This window comes from Fulmarus glacialis, unplaced genomic scaffold (assembly GCF_000690835.1).
Source record: "Fulmarus glacialis isolate BGI_N327 unplaced genomic scaffold, ASM69083v1 scaffold13647, whole genome shotgun sequence".
Lineage (NCBI taxonomy): Eukaryota > Metazoa > Chordata > Aves > Procellariiformes > Procellariidae > Fulmarus > Fulmarus glacialis.
This window is the reverse complement of record NW_009223877.1, coordinates 49,970-64,775: the sequence shown is the minus strand read 5'-3', so window position 1 is coordinate 64,775 and position 14,806 is coordinate 49,970. Positions and strand designations below refer to the sequence as shown.

The window sequence follows — 14,806 nt, the reverse complement described above, 5'->3', positions numbered from 1 at the left end:
GGAAAGAGGGCCAGCCCAGGGAATACTACACTTTGGATTCTATCTTGTTCCTGCTCAATAATGTGCATCTTTCACATCCTGTTTATGTCCGTCGTGCTGCAGTAAGTAGATCATATGAAGTTTTATTTTGTCTTGTTTGTGATAAATAATATGTGCATAGTTATTTTCAGGGAATGATAGTAGCATTTAAGTGTATGAATTTGGCTGGGGAAAGGGAAAAAGATAAGCAACAAAGTGTGTGTATTTAAAAAAGAACACCTCTACATAGGGATCAAATGACAGTCCCTATCAAGGCAGAGTATTTTGCTTGACAATTCGCTTCCCAACAGATTATCCCTTCAAACCACCAGGTTGCATTTACAACAAGAGTCTGTCACCCAAATATTAACAGTAATGGCAGCATTTCTCTTGATGTTTTATGGTCACAGTTGTCTCCAGCACTAACTATTTCAAAAGTACTTTTGTCCATCTGTTCTCTGTTGTGTGATCCCAATCTAGATGATCCTTTAGTGCCTGAGATTGCAAGGATCTACAAAACAGAAAAAAGTATAGCAGAATAGCTTTGGAGTGGACTCAGAAATATGCAATCTAATTTAAAAAATGATTGGACAAGCTCTACGAATAAAGGTGGGGGAACTCTGAAAGAGAAAGTACTTTTAATTTCCATTTGACTGCTTTCTATGAGCCCATGCTTCACCTTCCCCTGTGCCACATGGTTACCTGATACAGCAGTGTTGCGTGTTGTACATGCTTAGAACAACAAAATTGAAATACTCTATTTCTGTGTACCAACATTGACCCCTGGCAGAGAAGCGTGTGTGTGTTAAAAGCTAGTTCTTAATCTTATTTGCAAGTTTGAAGTGAAGGAAGAAAAAGACTGTCCTCCTCCTCAGTTTTGTAGCAGACAGCATGTTTCATTTTGTGTAGCTGAACATCCTCTAGGAAGTAATTGTATTTTTAAGCTTGACAGTTACACTTTCTTGGGAGGCAGGACACGTGTTCCTGTCTTTGTGTGAATGCTCTTTTCAAGAACAGTGAAAAGTCTTCAGCAAGAGGCTTTCTGAGGGAATAACAATTTAATGTCAAGTCTGCTGTCTTTTCAGACTGAAAACATTCCTGTGGTAAGAAGACCTGATAGGAAAGACTTGCTTGCATACCTAAATGGGGAAACATGTAAGTGATGCTTTCTTTTAACTTGGACAAATAGTGCACTTTACTGCTTCATATTTATGGGACAAGTGAGGGGTAGGAGGGGAAAGATCGTTAACGATGGTCAGTTTGCAGCTTAACTGAATATGTTCAAACTTCTCAAATAAAGTTAGGATTTCTTTTATCTTTTAATTTTGTTCTGAACTTAACTGTTTTTATCACGCTTAGATAGGATCTGCATTCCTACATGCCTGTTTAGAAGTGAGCTACTTTTTTATTATTATTAACATCCTTTGGTTAATAGTTATGTGTTAGAATGCTTAGCGTTTATATTTTTTCCTTATCTAGTGCATTGATCTTGATGCAATAAGTGTGTGGGATAAAATTTTCAGTATACTAAAATATATCAAATCACTGCTTTGTCAGTCTGGCAGATTTGCCTGGTATTCCATCATCTTAAAATTTGTGTTAACAATAGTAAGAGAAAAGAGGTTGTTCTGAGAGAAAGATAAATATGGCTTACTTTTGTAAGTTGCTCTGTTTTGTAGGAGGCCTTAGAATTTTAAGTATACTGGAATATGAGATTATTTCTGTAATATGAGCAGTAAACTGTTTTTTATATATATTTTAAAGGGACCAGCAGGTTGTCTTTATTCCAAAAACTAGACAAACTGGCAGATCTTGATTCCAGGTTATAAAGTAATTATCTTTGGGACTCTGTTTTCTTTTATGTGGTATATACAGGTCATAGAATCACTGACTAGTTTATGTTGGAAGGGACCACAGGAGGTCATCTGTTTCAATCCCCTTTTCAAAGACGGGCCAAATGACCCCGAGCAACCTGATCTAAGTTCATATTCAGTCAGGTTCTGAATATCTCCAGTGTTTGACCGCCTTTGCTACCTGATATCTAGTTAGAATTTCCGTTGTTGCAATTTATTTGTTGTCCTTCCTTTTATACTTAAATACTTTTGCAAATGTTTTTGTACTTAAATGAAATGTTGTGTTTTATTACAGCAACCTCCTCAAGTATAGACAGAAGTGCTCCGCTTGAAATCGGTCTTCAACGCTCCACTCAAGGTACAGTTTAACTAAAAAATAACTTTGAGGTTTATTTTATGAAACTCTACTACAATCTTGCATTTTTAATGTCCTCTTTTTCTTGTAGTTAAAAGAGCAGCAGATGAAATATTAGCAGAAGCAAAGAAACCAAGAATAGAGGTAATGACAGTAACTGTCATCAGTACAAATTGGGGGTGGTGGTAAATTACAGTATTTATCTGGTTTTGTAGCAATTCAGTTGGACAACTTATCCTCTGGGTGCACACAGTACTTCTGTTAGTGTGAACATGAACTGGAAGGAGTTAGAATTTAAGCCTCTGATTTTAACTTGGAATTTTAGTTGATAGATGTATGTTGTAGTATGAAAGGCGAAAGCTTGACCATGTGTATCTAAGTACCTGTTGCGTTATAATCTGTCTGCTAAGAGCTATGGGATTGGAATAAAAGTGCTGTTTAATGACTGTTTACAGTTATTTGCCATCCATGAGTTGGCATTATAACTTAAATGCCAGTCTTACCTTTATGGATGGATACTTATTTGTTTTACCTGCTATTTTAGTCTCTTTATAGCAGTATATGAAACTGTCCTTGTGATTACTATTTTCTGAAGCTGTGTCTTAGGTAATTAATTTAACAGTGTGTTTTCATAAGTACCTCTTGAATAGAAGCAATGCGTCTAATTATTACACACATTGTACTACTTAACTCTGCCTGGTTTTAAAAACCAACTTACTGTTTTTCTTGGGGTTTTTTGGTTTTGTGTTTTTTTTTTTTTTTTTTTTTAAATATGTTCATCCAGTTGTCTCCTCTGTGAGTTATTATAAATCTGGCTGTATGTATTTTCAGAGTACTGAAGCTTTAGATTTCTTCTTAGAAGAAGAGTTACCAAAATACATAAATTCCCTTATTTCAGAATTGGATTTGAACATTGTTTGTGCTTAGCTATAACTGCATAAGAATCATAAAAACTTTATGCATTCTTAATGGCACATGAGCATATGATTGCGGTGAGATGACCTATTGGTGATCTATAGATTTTTGTTCTACATTACCCTATGTGGTTGTGATGCCAGTATGTTTGGAAACTATAGATCTTCACCATCATGATTTGGAGAATCAAGAATTCTGCATATGAGCCGAATGAGCTTATGGCCATCTTCTGTTTGTTTTGTTGCTGCTGCGGCAGCTCAGAGTCTGTAAAGTCTGTTTTAAGTTATTCAGTTGTTGTCTCGGTGTAGAGATTCCATGTCTGTCCTGATGCATGGGCATGACTAGTTTTGCTGTTCTTCAGCCTTTCCAAACAGCCTTTCAGCAATAGGATGGGCTTGATGCTGATTTAAGTTTTGTGGGGAAATAAGACAGATTGAACACAAGTGGTACCAGCATTAAGAAGCTGAAAAGATGGCATAACATTACATCTCTCTACTGCTTTCTGAAATTACACGTCTGTCTCAAACCTGGCTTGAGTAACTAGAGGCTTCCTTACTCTTGACTTGTTTTTACATTTACTGGGAATGCCATTTATAAAAGTTCTGCATCAAGATTTAACAGTTCTGAGCAGTTCTTTAAAAATGTTGCTGGTTAAATATCTGGGCAAATTTGAGTGTCTGATGAATTTACCTTAAATATGTATGTGTGTATATGTATTGTCCTACCTAAATGTGTGCATTATTTGCCAGCTTTAAGTTCTCCGACTGATTTTTTTTCTATTGTTCTGAATTGTTGTCTGAGCAAGGCTCTTTACAAGGGGAATGGTAGTTTCCTTTTCATTATTCTAATTATACATTGTGGTTCTTGAGAGGAAATTTCCAATAGCTGTACAGTTAATACTAATGCACAGTTCAAAAATACTTGGAAATAAAGATTGTCCTTGCAAATGTAAAAAAAAAAAATTGAGTAGCTTTAATTCTAGTTGCATTTATTAAAGAAAATGCACAAAAAATTAAACATTACAATTAAACACTACTGTTACTGCTAGGATGAAGAGTGTGTGCGCCTTGACAAGGAGCGGTTGGCAGCTCGGTTGGAAGGGCATAAAGAAGGTATCGTGCAAACAGAGCAGATCAGGTAGGAATACTTCTTTTTCTTATGGATAGTACTTAATTAAAGGACTGATAACAATTCTTGTGCTATTCAAGACACCCAGTTTTACTTCTGTCCAACAGCTCTCAGTAAGTCTCCCTCCCTTAGGTACTATCATCAATAATGCTTGAGGAGGCAGAACTTCATGCCTGGTCAGACTCCTGTTCTTGAGTGGAAGTTCAGATGTCATGGCATGAGATTTGGTTTGTCTTGAGAAGTGAGCAGACAGTTGTTTCTTCCTCTTGCCAAGTCTGCCATTTCTGCTTTCTTCTGCTCTGGTGGTTATCTAAGCAGTCAAATACAATGAGCAGAACTGCAAGGGGAAGCTGATTATCTCTCTGAATTTCAAAGAGAAATATCCTGTATTGAGGAATGGCTTGTATGCAAAAGGAGAAAAACATTGTGAGGACAGATCAAAGGGTAACACAACCTCTGTTTGACTCCCTGCAGAGGTGAGCTTCTTGCCTCTGAAGAGACAGTAGACTGCCAGAGGATAATGCACTGTCATTGCCAGAAGTAGTCATCAGTATTCAAGTGCTTAAAAACTTGCCCATCACCTTTCCTTTTTCTGTTGTATCCATCCAGAATTTTATAGAGAATGACAGCTGGTTTTGAGTCTGACATCATATCTTCCCAAAGCCAGGCAAAAATGAAACTATTGCAAAACCTTGTTGATGCCAAGATCTTGGGCTTAGTAGGATACCAGACTCTAGTAGTTAATTTTCAAATACCTGGGTTCAGAAGTCCTAAAATAAAGGTAGCTGCTTGATTTCTTTAGTGTGTCAGGTGTCATAATGTGAAGTGGGAGTTATGCTTCCTACAGTTCAAGTGTATGAGTATGAATTAATGTACTGCTTTGCACTGGATTTTGCAAATAAGTAGTTTCACTTGCTAGACCAACTGCATTCTTGAGAAATTTATTTCTTGAGCATAAACAATACTGTGAATGCTTGTCTGCCCTTTACTGGGATTAAATTTATCAGTTAGCCTTGCAACAATTAATATAGCGTTTATAGAATCCATAATTACACCTAACCACGTGAATAATACATCTTTTGAATATCTTCTTCTCTCTTTCTTATATAGGTGTACTTAAAAGGACACTATAGGAAAAAAAAAATCTGATTGTCATACCTGACTTAAAATCAGGAAGTCTAAGGATCAAAAAATCAAAGTACACGCATTGTTTTGTATAACGAATAATTTGGATACTAGCTTGAGTGTATCACAACTTTTGTTTTGGAGTTATGAGACAATGCTGCAGTGAGGATTACTGAATTTATTAATAATTACTTTGTATTCTGTATTTACAGATTTTTAATGCTGAATGTAAAAGACTGTCCTTTTAAAAGTACAAATAACATTTACAGGCAGTGAGTTTGAACACTGTGCTTGTCACTGTTGTTACTTTAACAGCAACACAAAAAAGTTCCCTTTCCAATAGCTTAGTTGTAAAAGGAGAATACTTCACAACCAGGACTTGTTGTATTAATTTTTGAATGTAATCTCAAAAAAAACCAAAACCAAAAACACGTAAAATTGAAGTGTGTATGTGCAGTTGGGACTGTGCAATCCAGGCCTTTTTTTTCTTCATCTTACCTGCAAAACAATAGGGCTCACTGTTTGGCAACGAAATTCTGTGTTTACAATTAAAAGCAAACAAATAAAGATGTTGCGCTCTTGGACTGAACTGAGCTACCTCAAATGCAGCTTAATGTGGACAAAGTTACTACCATCTGTTGTTTGTTTGGCCTACATGCTCTGAAAAGGTAACACCTCTTCCACGTGGCCAAGTCCAGGTAACAGCACCTCAGCCGAAATTTAGATTAATGCTTTGAAAGCCTCAGAGCAGCCAGGGGTTGATTGACTGGACACAGAATTGTAATCCACTAAAAATAACGTGGAGCTGAAGTTCACATGATATTGTAAATGGAAGTGTTGGTTCTGATGCTTTACATTTGCAATCTTTACTTCTGCTTGTTATAGTTGGGATTTTTTGATGTTTTTTGTGCTAATACCGGGATGGAGTCTTTTGTCAGAAGGTTGATTCTCATGCTCAAAACAGCAATGCCAAGCTCATGTAATCATCAAGTATATGTAAGGTGACTATTTTATGATTTATAGCATAGCCATCAACTTTAGGCGGGATGAAATTACTCATTCACAAATTCTTCCAGAAGAATTGTGTGTGCAATTATTCAGTCTCTCTGTTATTTTTGCTCATTTAGGTCCTTGTCTGAAGCCATGTCAGTGGAAAAAATTGCTGCTATCAAAGCAAAAATCATGGCAAAGAAAAGATCCACTATCAAAACTGATCTGGATGATGACATAACTGCTCTTAAACAGAGAAGTTTTGTTGATGCTGAAGTGGATGTAACCAGAGATATTGTCAGCAGGGAGAGAGTATGGAGAACAAGAACTACAATCTTACAAAGCACAGGCAAGGTAATGCTCTAGATACCAAGCTATTTTTATGATCCAAATGACAAACTGCATTTTCTCTTTTCTGTATCTAGCTTGTTATCTATAGATGACTGGGGGGGATTATGCTTAGTGTTCTAGGTAAAGGTAGGCTTTGGAGGGCTGTTGGCACAGTGACAGAAGAGTTCATTCTTACCTTGTTACAGTAAGCCTAAAATGTATCTCAGAATACTTGCTTCAGCCATTTAAAAGATACCAAGTAATCGTTTAATTCCTTTTAAACAAAACTGGCTTGAGCCCTACAATTGGGAGGGCTGTATGGAAGTGCCTGTGGGTTTGAAACGGACAAAAGCGGGGAGTAACTGATAGAAGTAGCAACATGTCTACATTGAAAGTCCAAAGGCTACTAAGCTGTGGAAAACACCAAAGTGAGGAGAGAAAATGCTAAAATTAACAAAACCAGAAAGTGTTACCATGAGGAGGCTTTTCTGTATATTTTTGTCCCCTTGTGCTCCTTTAGTCCATGTCTTTAGCTGCACTTGGTTATGTGCCTTCCAGAACATGGTTGCAAAGCACAGCTGACAGCTTGGTCTCTTTGGACAGTTAGGCTTTCTTTATTGCAGTGACACTTGGCACTAAATTTCTCAAGGAAGCAGTAAGTCAATTTCTAAAAGGTTGCAAATGTCTGTTTTTCTGAGGTTATTGTGAAATTGCATCCTTTGCCTTTGCTTCTTTAAGTATGGTCACAGGAAAATAATGTTTAGAAGTAAATGAGGTCCCAGTTTTCATTTGTCATATTTTTAACAGTATTTTACATAGTGCTCATTTTCACAACCTGGTCTCATGGCATTAGTGCTAGAATAATTCCATTCATGAATTAAGGGGTAATTACTAGGTATGTGGCATGTACCTGCATGCTACATGCAGTGTGTTGCTTCTTTAAGTCGATGAGATTTGTAGCAATCTCACTGCTGAACAGTTGATAAATTGGTAAAAACCTTTAACATTTTAGTCATCGGAAATGTTTGTATTGAAGGAATCCGGGTAGCTTTTTCTCCTTTAGCGAATCATTCATGGCATTCATATCTTTACATGTCTTCCAAGGGAAACTTGCAAAGGTACTAGGGAAAGCGTTGAATGTTTTATTGTAGTATCCTTGTTATAATAGTGAGATGAGCAAAACCTAACATGGGGAGAAAGACAAATAAGAGATCAAGTTTGGTCTTGGACTCCAGCATGCAGTTACTTTGACTAGCCTGATGAATATAACAAGCATAATAGCAAGTCTTTATTTCTGTTCGCGCAGGATTGCAGGAGCATTCTTAATAGCATGGACGGAAGTCATCGAATATTAATGTTTATATTTTTGTACAAGTAACAGAGTAAGTAGATGGGGAAACATCATTTGTTACCCAGGGCTGTGATTTATCGCAGAATAGCTCAGGTTTTTTTGTTTGTTTGTAGGTTGGTTGGGAGGGTTTTTTGGTGTGGTGGTGTTTTGTTGTTGTTTTTTTGTTTTGTTTTTTTTTTTTTTAAAGAACCTTTGTGAATACCTTCTCAAAAGTTGTTAGGAAACTCAGATATGTTCTCTTAGGCAGATCATTCCTTATCTACTTGCTTGTTCATTTAAAGAATTTTGATCAGGGAAGCATGATATCCCTCTGCAAATGCTGTTTTGACTTTTCCGCATGATACTTGAATTGCAAATGTGCCTGATAAATCTATACCAACCAGACAGTGAAAATTTACAATAAGAGAATTATCTGCAGTCTTTTGGATTCTGCTAGAATGTTTAAAAACAAAATTGACTTCAACAGTAGTTTGCATACCATATAGTGTCTGACTTTTTAATACCTGAATTCCTTTAGGACTTCTGAGAGAATGGTAACAAAAGGGTGAGCACCCCAAAATGTCAATTTTACTGTTTCCTTCCAAAAATTGCTTCAGTCTGAGGCAGCTCCTCAAGCTCTCTTCTCCACAGAGAAAAACTCCTGTATGTGAACTTTCCCCAAAGATGCAGAGATAGCTTAAGATGCAAAAGGAAAACACTAGGAAGATCAGGCCACAGCAAAAAGATTCTATCATCCTTATCAGCTTTCTGGCAGGTTTCCTCTGTTTTTGATGTGTTTGAAAAAAGTACTGATTCCTTCAGCAAGATGCTCCTCAAAATTCTATATGGATGGCAATAGTCTTAACTATATTTATTGAGTATTTACTGTTTCTCCCTTTGGACACATTTTCTCATTCTGAAGTTTGCTTTTTACTTCAATAGCCTTTTTTGCTTTATAGAACTGTTCCAGGATTTTTTTTAAGTCTCCAGTGATGTAGTGTTCTTTTTTAACATCTTCAAAAGTTTTCATGATACTTGCATTCTGCCCTTTTAGATGCTGCTTTTAATTATCTTTTGATAGCATCTTCATTATTACATAGCTCCCTTTGCTGAAATTAAATAGTGGTGGATTTCTTCCTGGCTGTAGGGTTTTGGTTTTTTTTTTTTGTTTACAAGAATATTGAATTTGAGTGCATTGATGCTCCTGTTATAGAATATTCTTCAGCAGCTACCTCTCTAAAGTAGGTACTATGGGCTAAATCAAGAGATGCTTTTCCTTTTGTGACTACTTTGGCTGGTTGCTCGAAGAAGCAATTGCTTATGATAGCTAAAGACTTAATTGCTGCATCACTTCTCTTCCTGACACTTATCCAACCTAGAAAGTAACTGCAATCTCTCGTAATTACTGTTTTCTTCTTTGGAAGTCTCTTTACTGTCCCTTTCATATTGGCAATATAGACTTAATGCTCTAATGATTTGGGACAGGTTATCATTCATTTACTATCCTTCGTTGCTTGTTGTTCATAGTTTATTTGACTTCATGCTTTCTATAATGCATCACACAGGTCCTTATCTGTATGACCCCCTCTGTTACCCTCTTTTAATCAGATATTGCATTGATCCCTGGCTGTCTTTTTACTGATTTTGTGAGGTTGCTATTGTTTGTAAAATCAGACATTTCAGTTCACCTGTCCTCTTTTGTTTTTAAGATTTCTAGAATTTGCATTTGTCTGCTTGCTTATTTTTGTTTTGCTTAGAACTTTTTATTGAGGTACTTTTCTGTAGTTTTCTGCCTGATTATTATGCAGTTCTACCTTCTTTTGGAAATAGTGTGTTTGATTTAATCGCTAGTTGATGAGTCATCCTGCACTGTCTGTTTTAAACATCTGTTGGCCTTCCTCAAGTCTGTAGTGTAGTCTTCTAGATTTTATGAATAATGTGACATTTCTATGTAATCATTTTTCAGAGCCAAATTGCATCTGTTTAATCTGAAGGTTTTTTTTCCTCTCATAGTAGCTTAATTTTAGAACTGTTTGAGAGGATATATTGTTTAGAGCAATTTAATTTCAGGTTTGACTAAAGACATGCAACATAACATTGCTGTTTTGGTGACTCAACTGACAGTCTAACCAACTGAAAATTTAGTCAGATTTCACAAGCAATAAAAGTACTTGATGCTAGAGCTACTTCTGAATTCGTTTACCATTCTTTTAATAGCCACAATTGTTGGGGGCTTTAAGAAATTAATCTCTTCTGTTTGTCCTCAGTCTTCATGCAGTCCAATTGTCATTCTTAATCTTCACAAACACACAAAAAAATCAGGGTAAGGGAATTGCTATCTTCGTACCCGGTACAGCTTGATATGCTGGGGGAGAGAAGCAGTACAGACGTAGGGAGAGAAGTTTAAAGAAGAAAAAGTGGAAATTATTTAATCTGTAGATCGATATTTGGACAAGGTGTCTTGCTGCTGTGTCTCACTGGCTTTTTTTTTTTTGGTCGTCTTTTTTGTATAAAGCAGGCATAATAATTTTGGATGCTTACTTACATCATGTTAGAAGGGTATGAATGAGTTCTTCATAATGTCATGCCATTGACTATGGAACCTGTTTCTGGAGAGCAGGTTAAGTTTGTCAGATTTTTATACATGTTAAATCAGTTTGAGCTGAAATATTGTCTGGTGAAGATATGTCAGAATTAATATTGACACTTTTGAAACTACAAATCTTAAAGGAAAATATTAGCAAAATACTACTCTTGTAACTTCTTTATTGAGAGAACCTTTGTATATAGAATGGGATATCTTCTCCGGTAGCTAAAGTTTTGAACCCATGCATAGAATATTTACCTTCATAAATGTTTGGAGTGTTAAGTTTTGAATTATTGGTTTGCAGAGATTTCGGTTCTGTTGTGTGCATGTTTTAATGTCTGGCTGTTTTGCAAAACAAATCGTTGAACACCTAGGAAAAAACTCTGTTTAAACTGCAATTGATTCCTTCCTTTCACGTCCTTCCTGAATAATCCTTTGATTTTTATAATTTCCTGTAGCAGGCTTCAGCAATCTTTCCTGAAGGAAAAACTTCCTCATTCCATCTCTACTGTAAATGTGTTCATGGCTCTTGAATTCTTCCTGTAGGAACAAATTAAAGTAGCCTAAGCAGGAGTTTCAGCTTTCACAGGTGTATTTGGAGGGCGTATTTTTGTCGGTGACTTCTGATGTATTTGATTATTTGAATCATGAAATTGTATCTTTTTGTCAGTATAAGATTGCTTCTTTATGTGCATATTATTTGCTTGGTCTAGGTTGAAATGTTAAAGCAAAGGTCTCATTTATTACTTGCTGTTGCTTCACTTCTGCAGACTGACCAATTTGATTCTCTCACAATCTGGGTAGTTAATCTTTTCCCCGATTAATATTTACCAAAAAATTAAGTGAATATTTGAATTGTGGCTTTCTTATATACAAAAAATTGTCCTCTTTACTTCCTAATAAAGTAGGAAGTAAGCCTGAATCAAATAAAATATTTTTCTGCCTTAGTCCTGATATTTTTATATTCCCTGAAAGACTTGGACTAGGCTATCCAGCTCGTATTTTTCATAAGCTTTGTTTTGAATGCATAGGAATCTTATTTTGTATAACAAGCAATTTGTTTAAATAACAACTTTTTTTTTTGGTGGTGGTTTTTTTTTGTTTTTTTTTTGTTTTTTTTTTTTAAAAAACCTTCATCATTTTTCAGATTTGATATCTTTAGTTATTGCAGTCCTGTTGTAATGTACTAGTTATCTATACTTTTCTTTGGAAAAAAGGTTGATGATGCCCAGTGTATGGTGTATCCATAAAAAAGGACATAAATACAGAAGGGAATGGACTCAGCTCTAACTTCATTTTATAGAGCATGACTGTGAGTTGTATGTATTCTGTTCCATAATCTTGATTTTATTTCCCCACCACCCCACCCCCAGCTTCTGGGTATGTTTGTGTGCATGTGATAAGTCCTGAACTGAGATGATTGGAGTTTATAGCTGACCTAGCTAGAGGGATTAGTGTTTTCCTGGTATGTGGCATTTACCTTGGATGTAACCCACAATTGCAAATTTATCTAATACAGTGTCTTGCTCTGAACTATTTCAGAACGCTATTCCTTTGTGGTTTTCCGTATTCCTGTACCTAGGTGTTAAATAGCAGGACTTTTCATTTTCCGCAAATGAATCTCATCTTTATGGTGACCAATATTTTTAGTTTTGTGTTATCGCCTGGAAAATATTACCACTGCAGTTAGTATTTGCATACTTTATTTTTAAAATTCATGTCTTTTATTCATAGGGTTGATCCTTTTAACAGTAACTAACATATTTAAAGTAAATGCTGTGAGAAATTGCTTTTGCAGTTACTTTCAGTTCTCATACTTTTGTTCTGATACCTTTTGAGCATTCTTACTAGGGAAGTCACCTGTGAGGGGATTAATACTACAGTTATAATGACAATTTCGGTAAATTCTTTTATATGATCTTCTAACTAAATATTAAATATTAATATCTAACTTAATATTAAAATTAAAATAATTTTATAGCAAGACTAATATAGTATTTTAATTGCTTTTGACATCTAAAAGGTCTGAGAGTGAAATTTTAGATATTTTAAAAGAAATTATTTGGTTGTAAAAGCAACTTTATGTATAGGCTCTAGGTGGCAGAATTGTTCTATGTTCCTGAAATTCACAATAGTGGTGAATTTAATAGCAAAATTGAAAAGGCGAAGGTGTGCCAGGTTAATAGCAACTAGTATCCTCATTAGTGCTTTCAAATGGAACAAGCGTTATTTAATTAGTTCCTCCTCCTGAATTTCAGAAGACTGAGTAGCTTGTCATTTCCAAGAGACAGTATGTGATCAAGTACAGCAGTGACAAGAATTGTGATTGATATGCTGCCCAGTCTACAGTTTGGGAGAAATCTCTGAATTTCCAGTAAAAGCGTGTAGTTTAGACTTATTTTCTCAAGAACAGAGCTGATTTTGAGTATCCTTGTATAATTGATATGTACATGGCTTACAGCTCTTTAAAGGTTTTTTCCCCAGTATTTTTCTGACTGAAGAGAACTTCAGATACAGTTTTGTGTGAGTTCTTTCAGTCTTCGTGAAAAGAACTGGGTTTGTTCAAGGAATGGCTTTGCCTTTATAAGTGGATTCTGGTGGTCTTCCAGTTCCTGCCCCTCCGGCTTGGAGCAGATTGACAACATGCTGACTGAGGTCTAGTGAACAAGCTTAGAGAAGCTTTGCATTACAGCTCTTCCTAAATGATTTCTACAAAATTCACCCCAGAAGTCTTTGTTCTGTAATTCATGCATTTGTTTTGTAATGCCAGTGGTGTTAATTAACACCATTTCAGTGTTAGTATACAATACCCTGGAAGAATCTAAGCATTTTGTGAATACTTTATACTATTCTGAACCAGTGAAAAAGCTATTTTCCTTAATTGATAAAAGGTTTCTTTTACTGATGAACCATTACTGAAAATTGTCAGTAATGACAGACATTGTGTACACATCTCTGTAGCTTAAAATGCCTATTGAGTGGTAATGTAATAAGCATATGCCTTTCAAAAGTTTAATTAGTGTTTACATTTTTGTTTAGAATAAAGCAGTCCTACTAATATTACCAGGAGAAATGTGTTTTAAAAACCTCGATCGATATAACTTGTTCAGTTGTGCCTCAACGACTTGGTTATCTGACAAAACACTGCCTGAAGTTATTAGAATTATCCTGGATCACTCTTGAATCAAGGATTTGTGAATGTGATTTCTGTACTTGCTTCCTCTAATTTAAAATGAAAGGCTCGTCTGCTTAAATTACTTGGTGCCAAATGGAGTGAAGTTGTAATTCAAGATAAATATGAAAAGAACTGCACCACGATATGACAGGGTTGTGCCTGTGAACCATTAACAACCAGCTGAAGCTCAAGAAAAAGCTGGAAAGCGCAGATGTGGCTGCCTGTCTGCCTTGCCTCAGCTGCTCCATGTAGGATCTGGGAGAGCCTCCCGAGGGTTCGTAAGGACCCTTCCCTAAGAGTAGCTGAGCATGCTTGGGTGGAGGAAAGCTTCTTGTAGCGCAGGGTTAGGCAGACAGAAGAACTGTCCCCAAGACATCCCATCAGGAGGCCAAAAGCGGGCAGACAGGCCCTGGGCCTCAGAGATGAGACTTGTCCTGGAAATCTTGAGTAAAAATTTTTTCTTCTTGCTACAGCACGAAGAGTTCCAAAGGGACTGTAAGGGCATGGTAGGCAAGAGGGGATAAGGAGATTACAAGCACTTCATGAAGAGTTTGGTTTACCTTGTGGTGTAATGAAGCCAGTTAGATTTAGCAAGTTTGGGCCTTGAAGAGTAGGGGGTAGCAATGATACCTTAGAACTCTGTTTATGTTTGGGTGCTGTCACAGAAAAATAATCAGAAAGTATCTATTTAAAAAATAGGTGCACTGGTTTTGTTTTTCTGTGAAGCACGAGTTGACCAAATGGTGTCTTTTACCTGTGTTGTTATTACGTGAAACGCAGATAGTCAGCAAGGTTCACGGGTATCTGATGTGTTTTTCAGAACTTTGCCAAAAATATTTTTGCAATTCTGCAATCAGTAAAAGCCAGAGAAGAAGGCCGAGCACCTGAGCAAAGACCTGCACCAAATACAGCACCAACGGTAAGAGCAGCACTTAGATGAATATGAAGGCTGTGACACCGAAAGTGAGAGTAGAGGGTCTTGTCATGATTAAATACAAAA

The 14,806-nt window shown here is 36.3% G+C and overlaps 2 protein-coding genes across 2 annotated transcripts in view; both read left to right on the top strand.

The window, feature by feature from the left end:
- Positions 1–14,806, top strand: part of CDC73 (cell division cycle 73) — a 32,532-nt gene that overhangs the window by 1,019 nt on the left and 16,707 nt on the right. The window contains exons 2-8 of the mRNA XM_009581968.1: positions 7–101; positions 1,104–1,173; positions 2,167–2,229; positions 2,318–2,370; positions 4,190–4,278; positions 6,522–6,738; positions 14,627–14,725. Coding sequence (XP_009580263.1) covers positions 7–101; positions 1,104–1,173; positions 2,167–2,229; positions 2,318–2,370; positions 4,190–4,278; positions 6,522–6,738; positions 14,627–14,725 — 686 coding nt within the window. The remainder of the gene's footprint in view (positions 1–6; positions 102–1,103; positions 1,174–2,166; positions 2,230–2,317; positions 2,371–4,189; positions 4,279–6,521; positions 6,739–14,626; positions 14,726–14,806) is intronic.
- Positions 174–756, top strand: LOC104079810 (ubiquitin-conjugating enzyme E2 D2-like). The gene is given in 4 exon segments (XM_009581967.1): positions 174–179; positions 269–348; positions 350–534; positions 537–756. Coding segments are annotated over 4 exon segments (327 nt in total). The 3' UTR covers positions 593–756.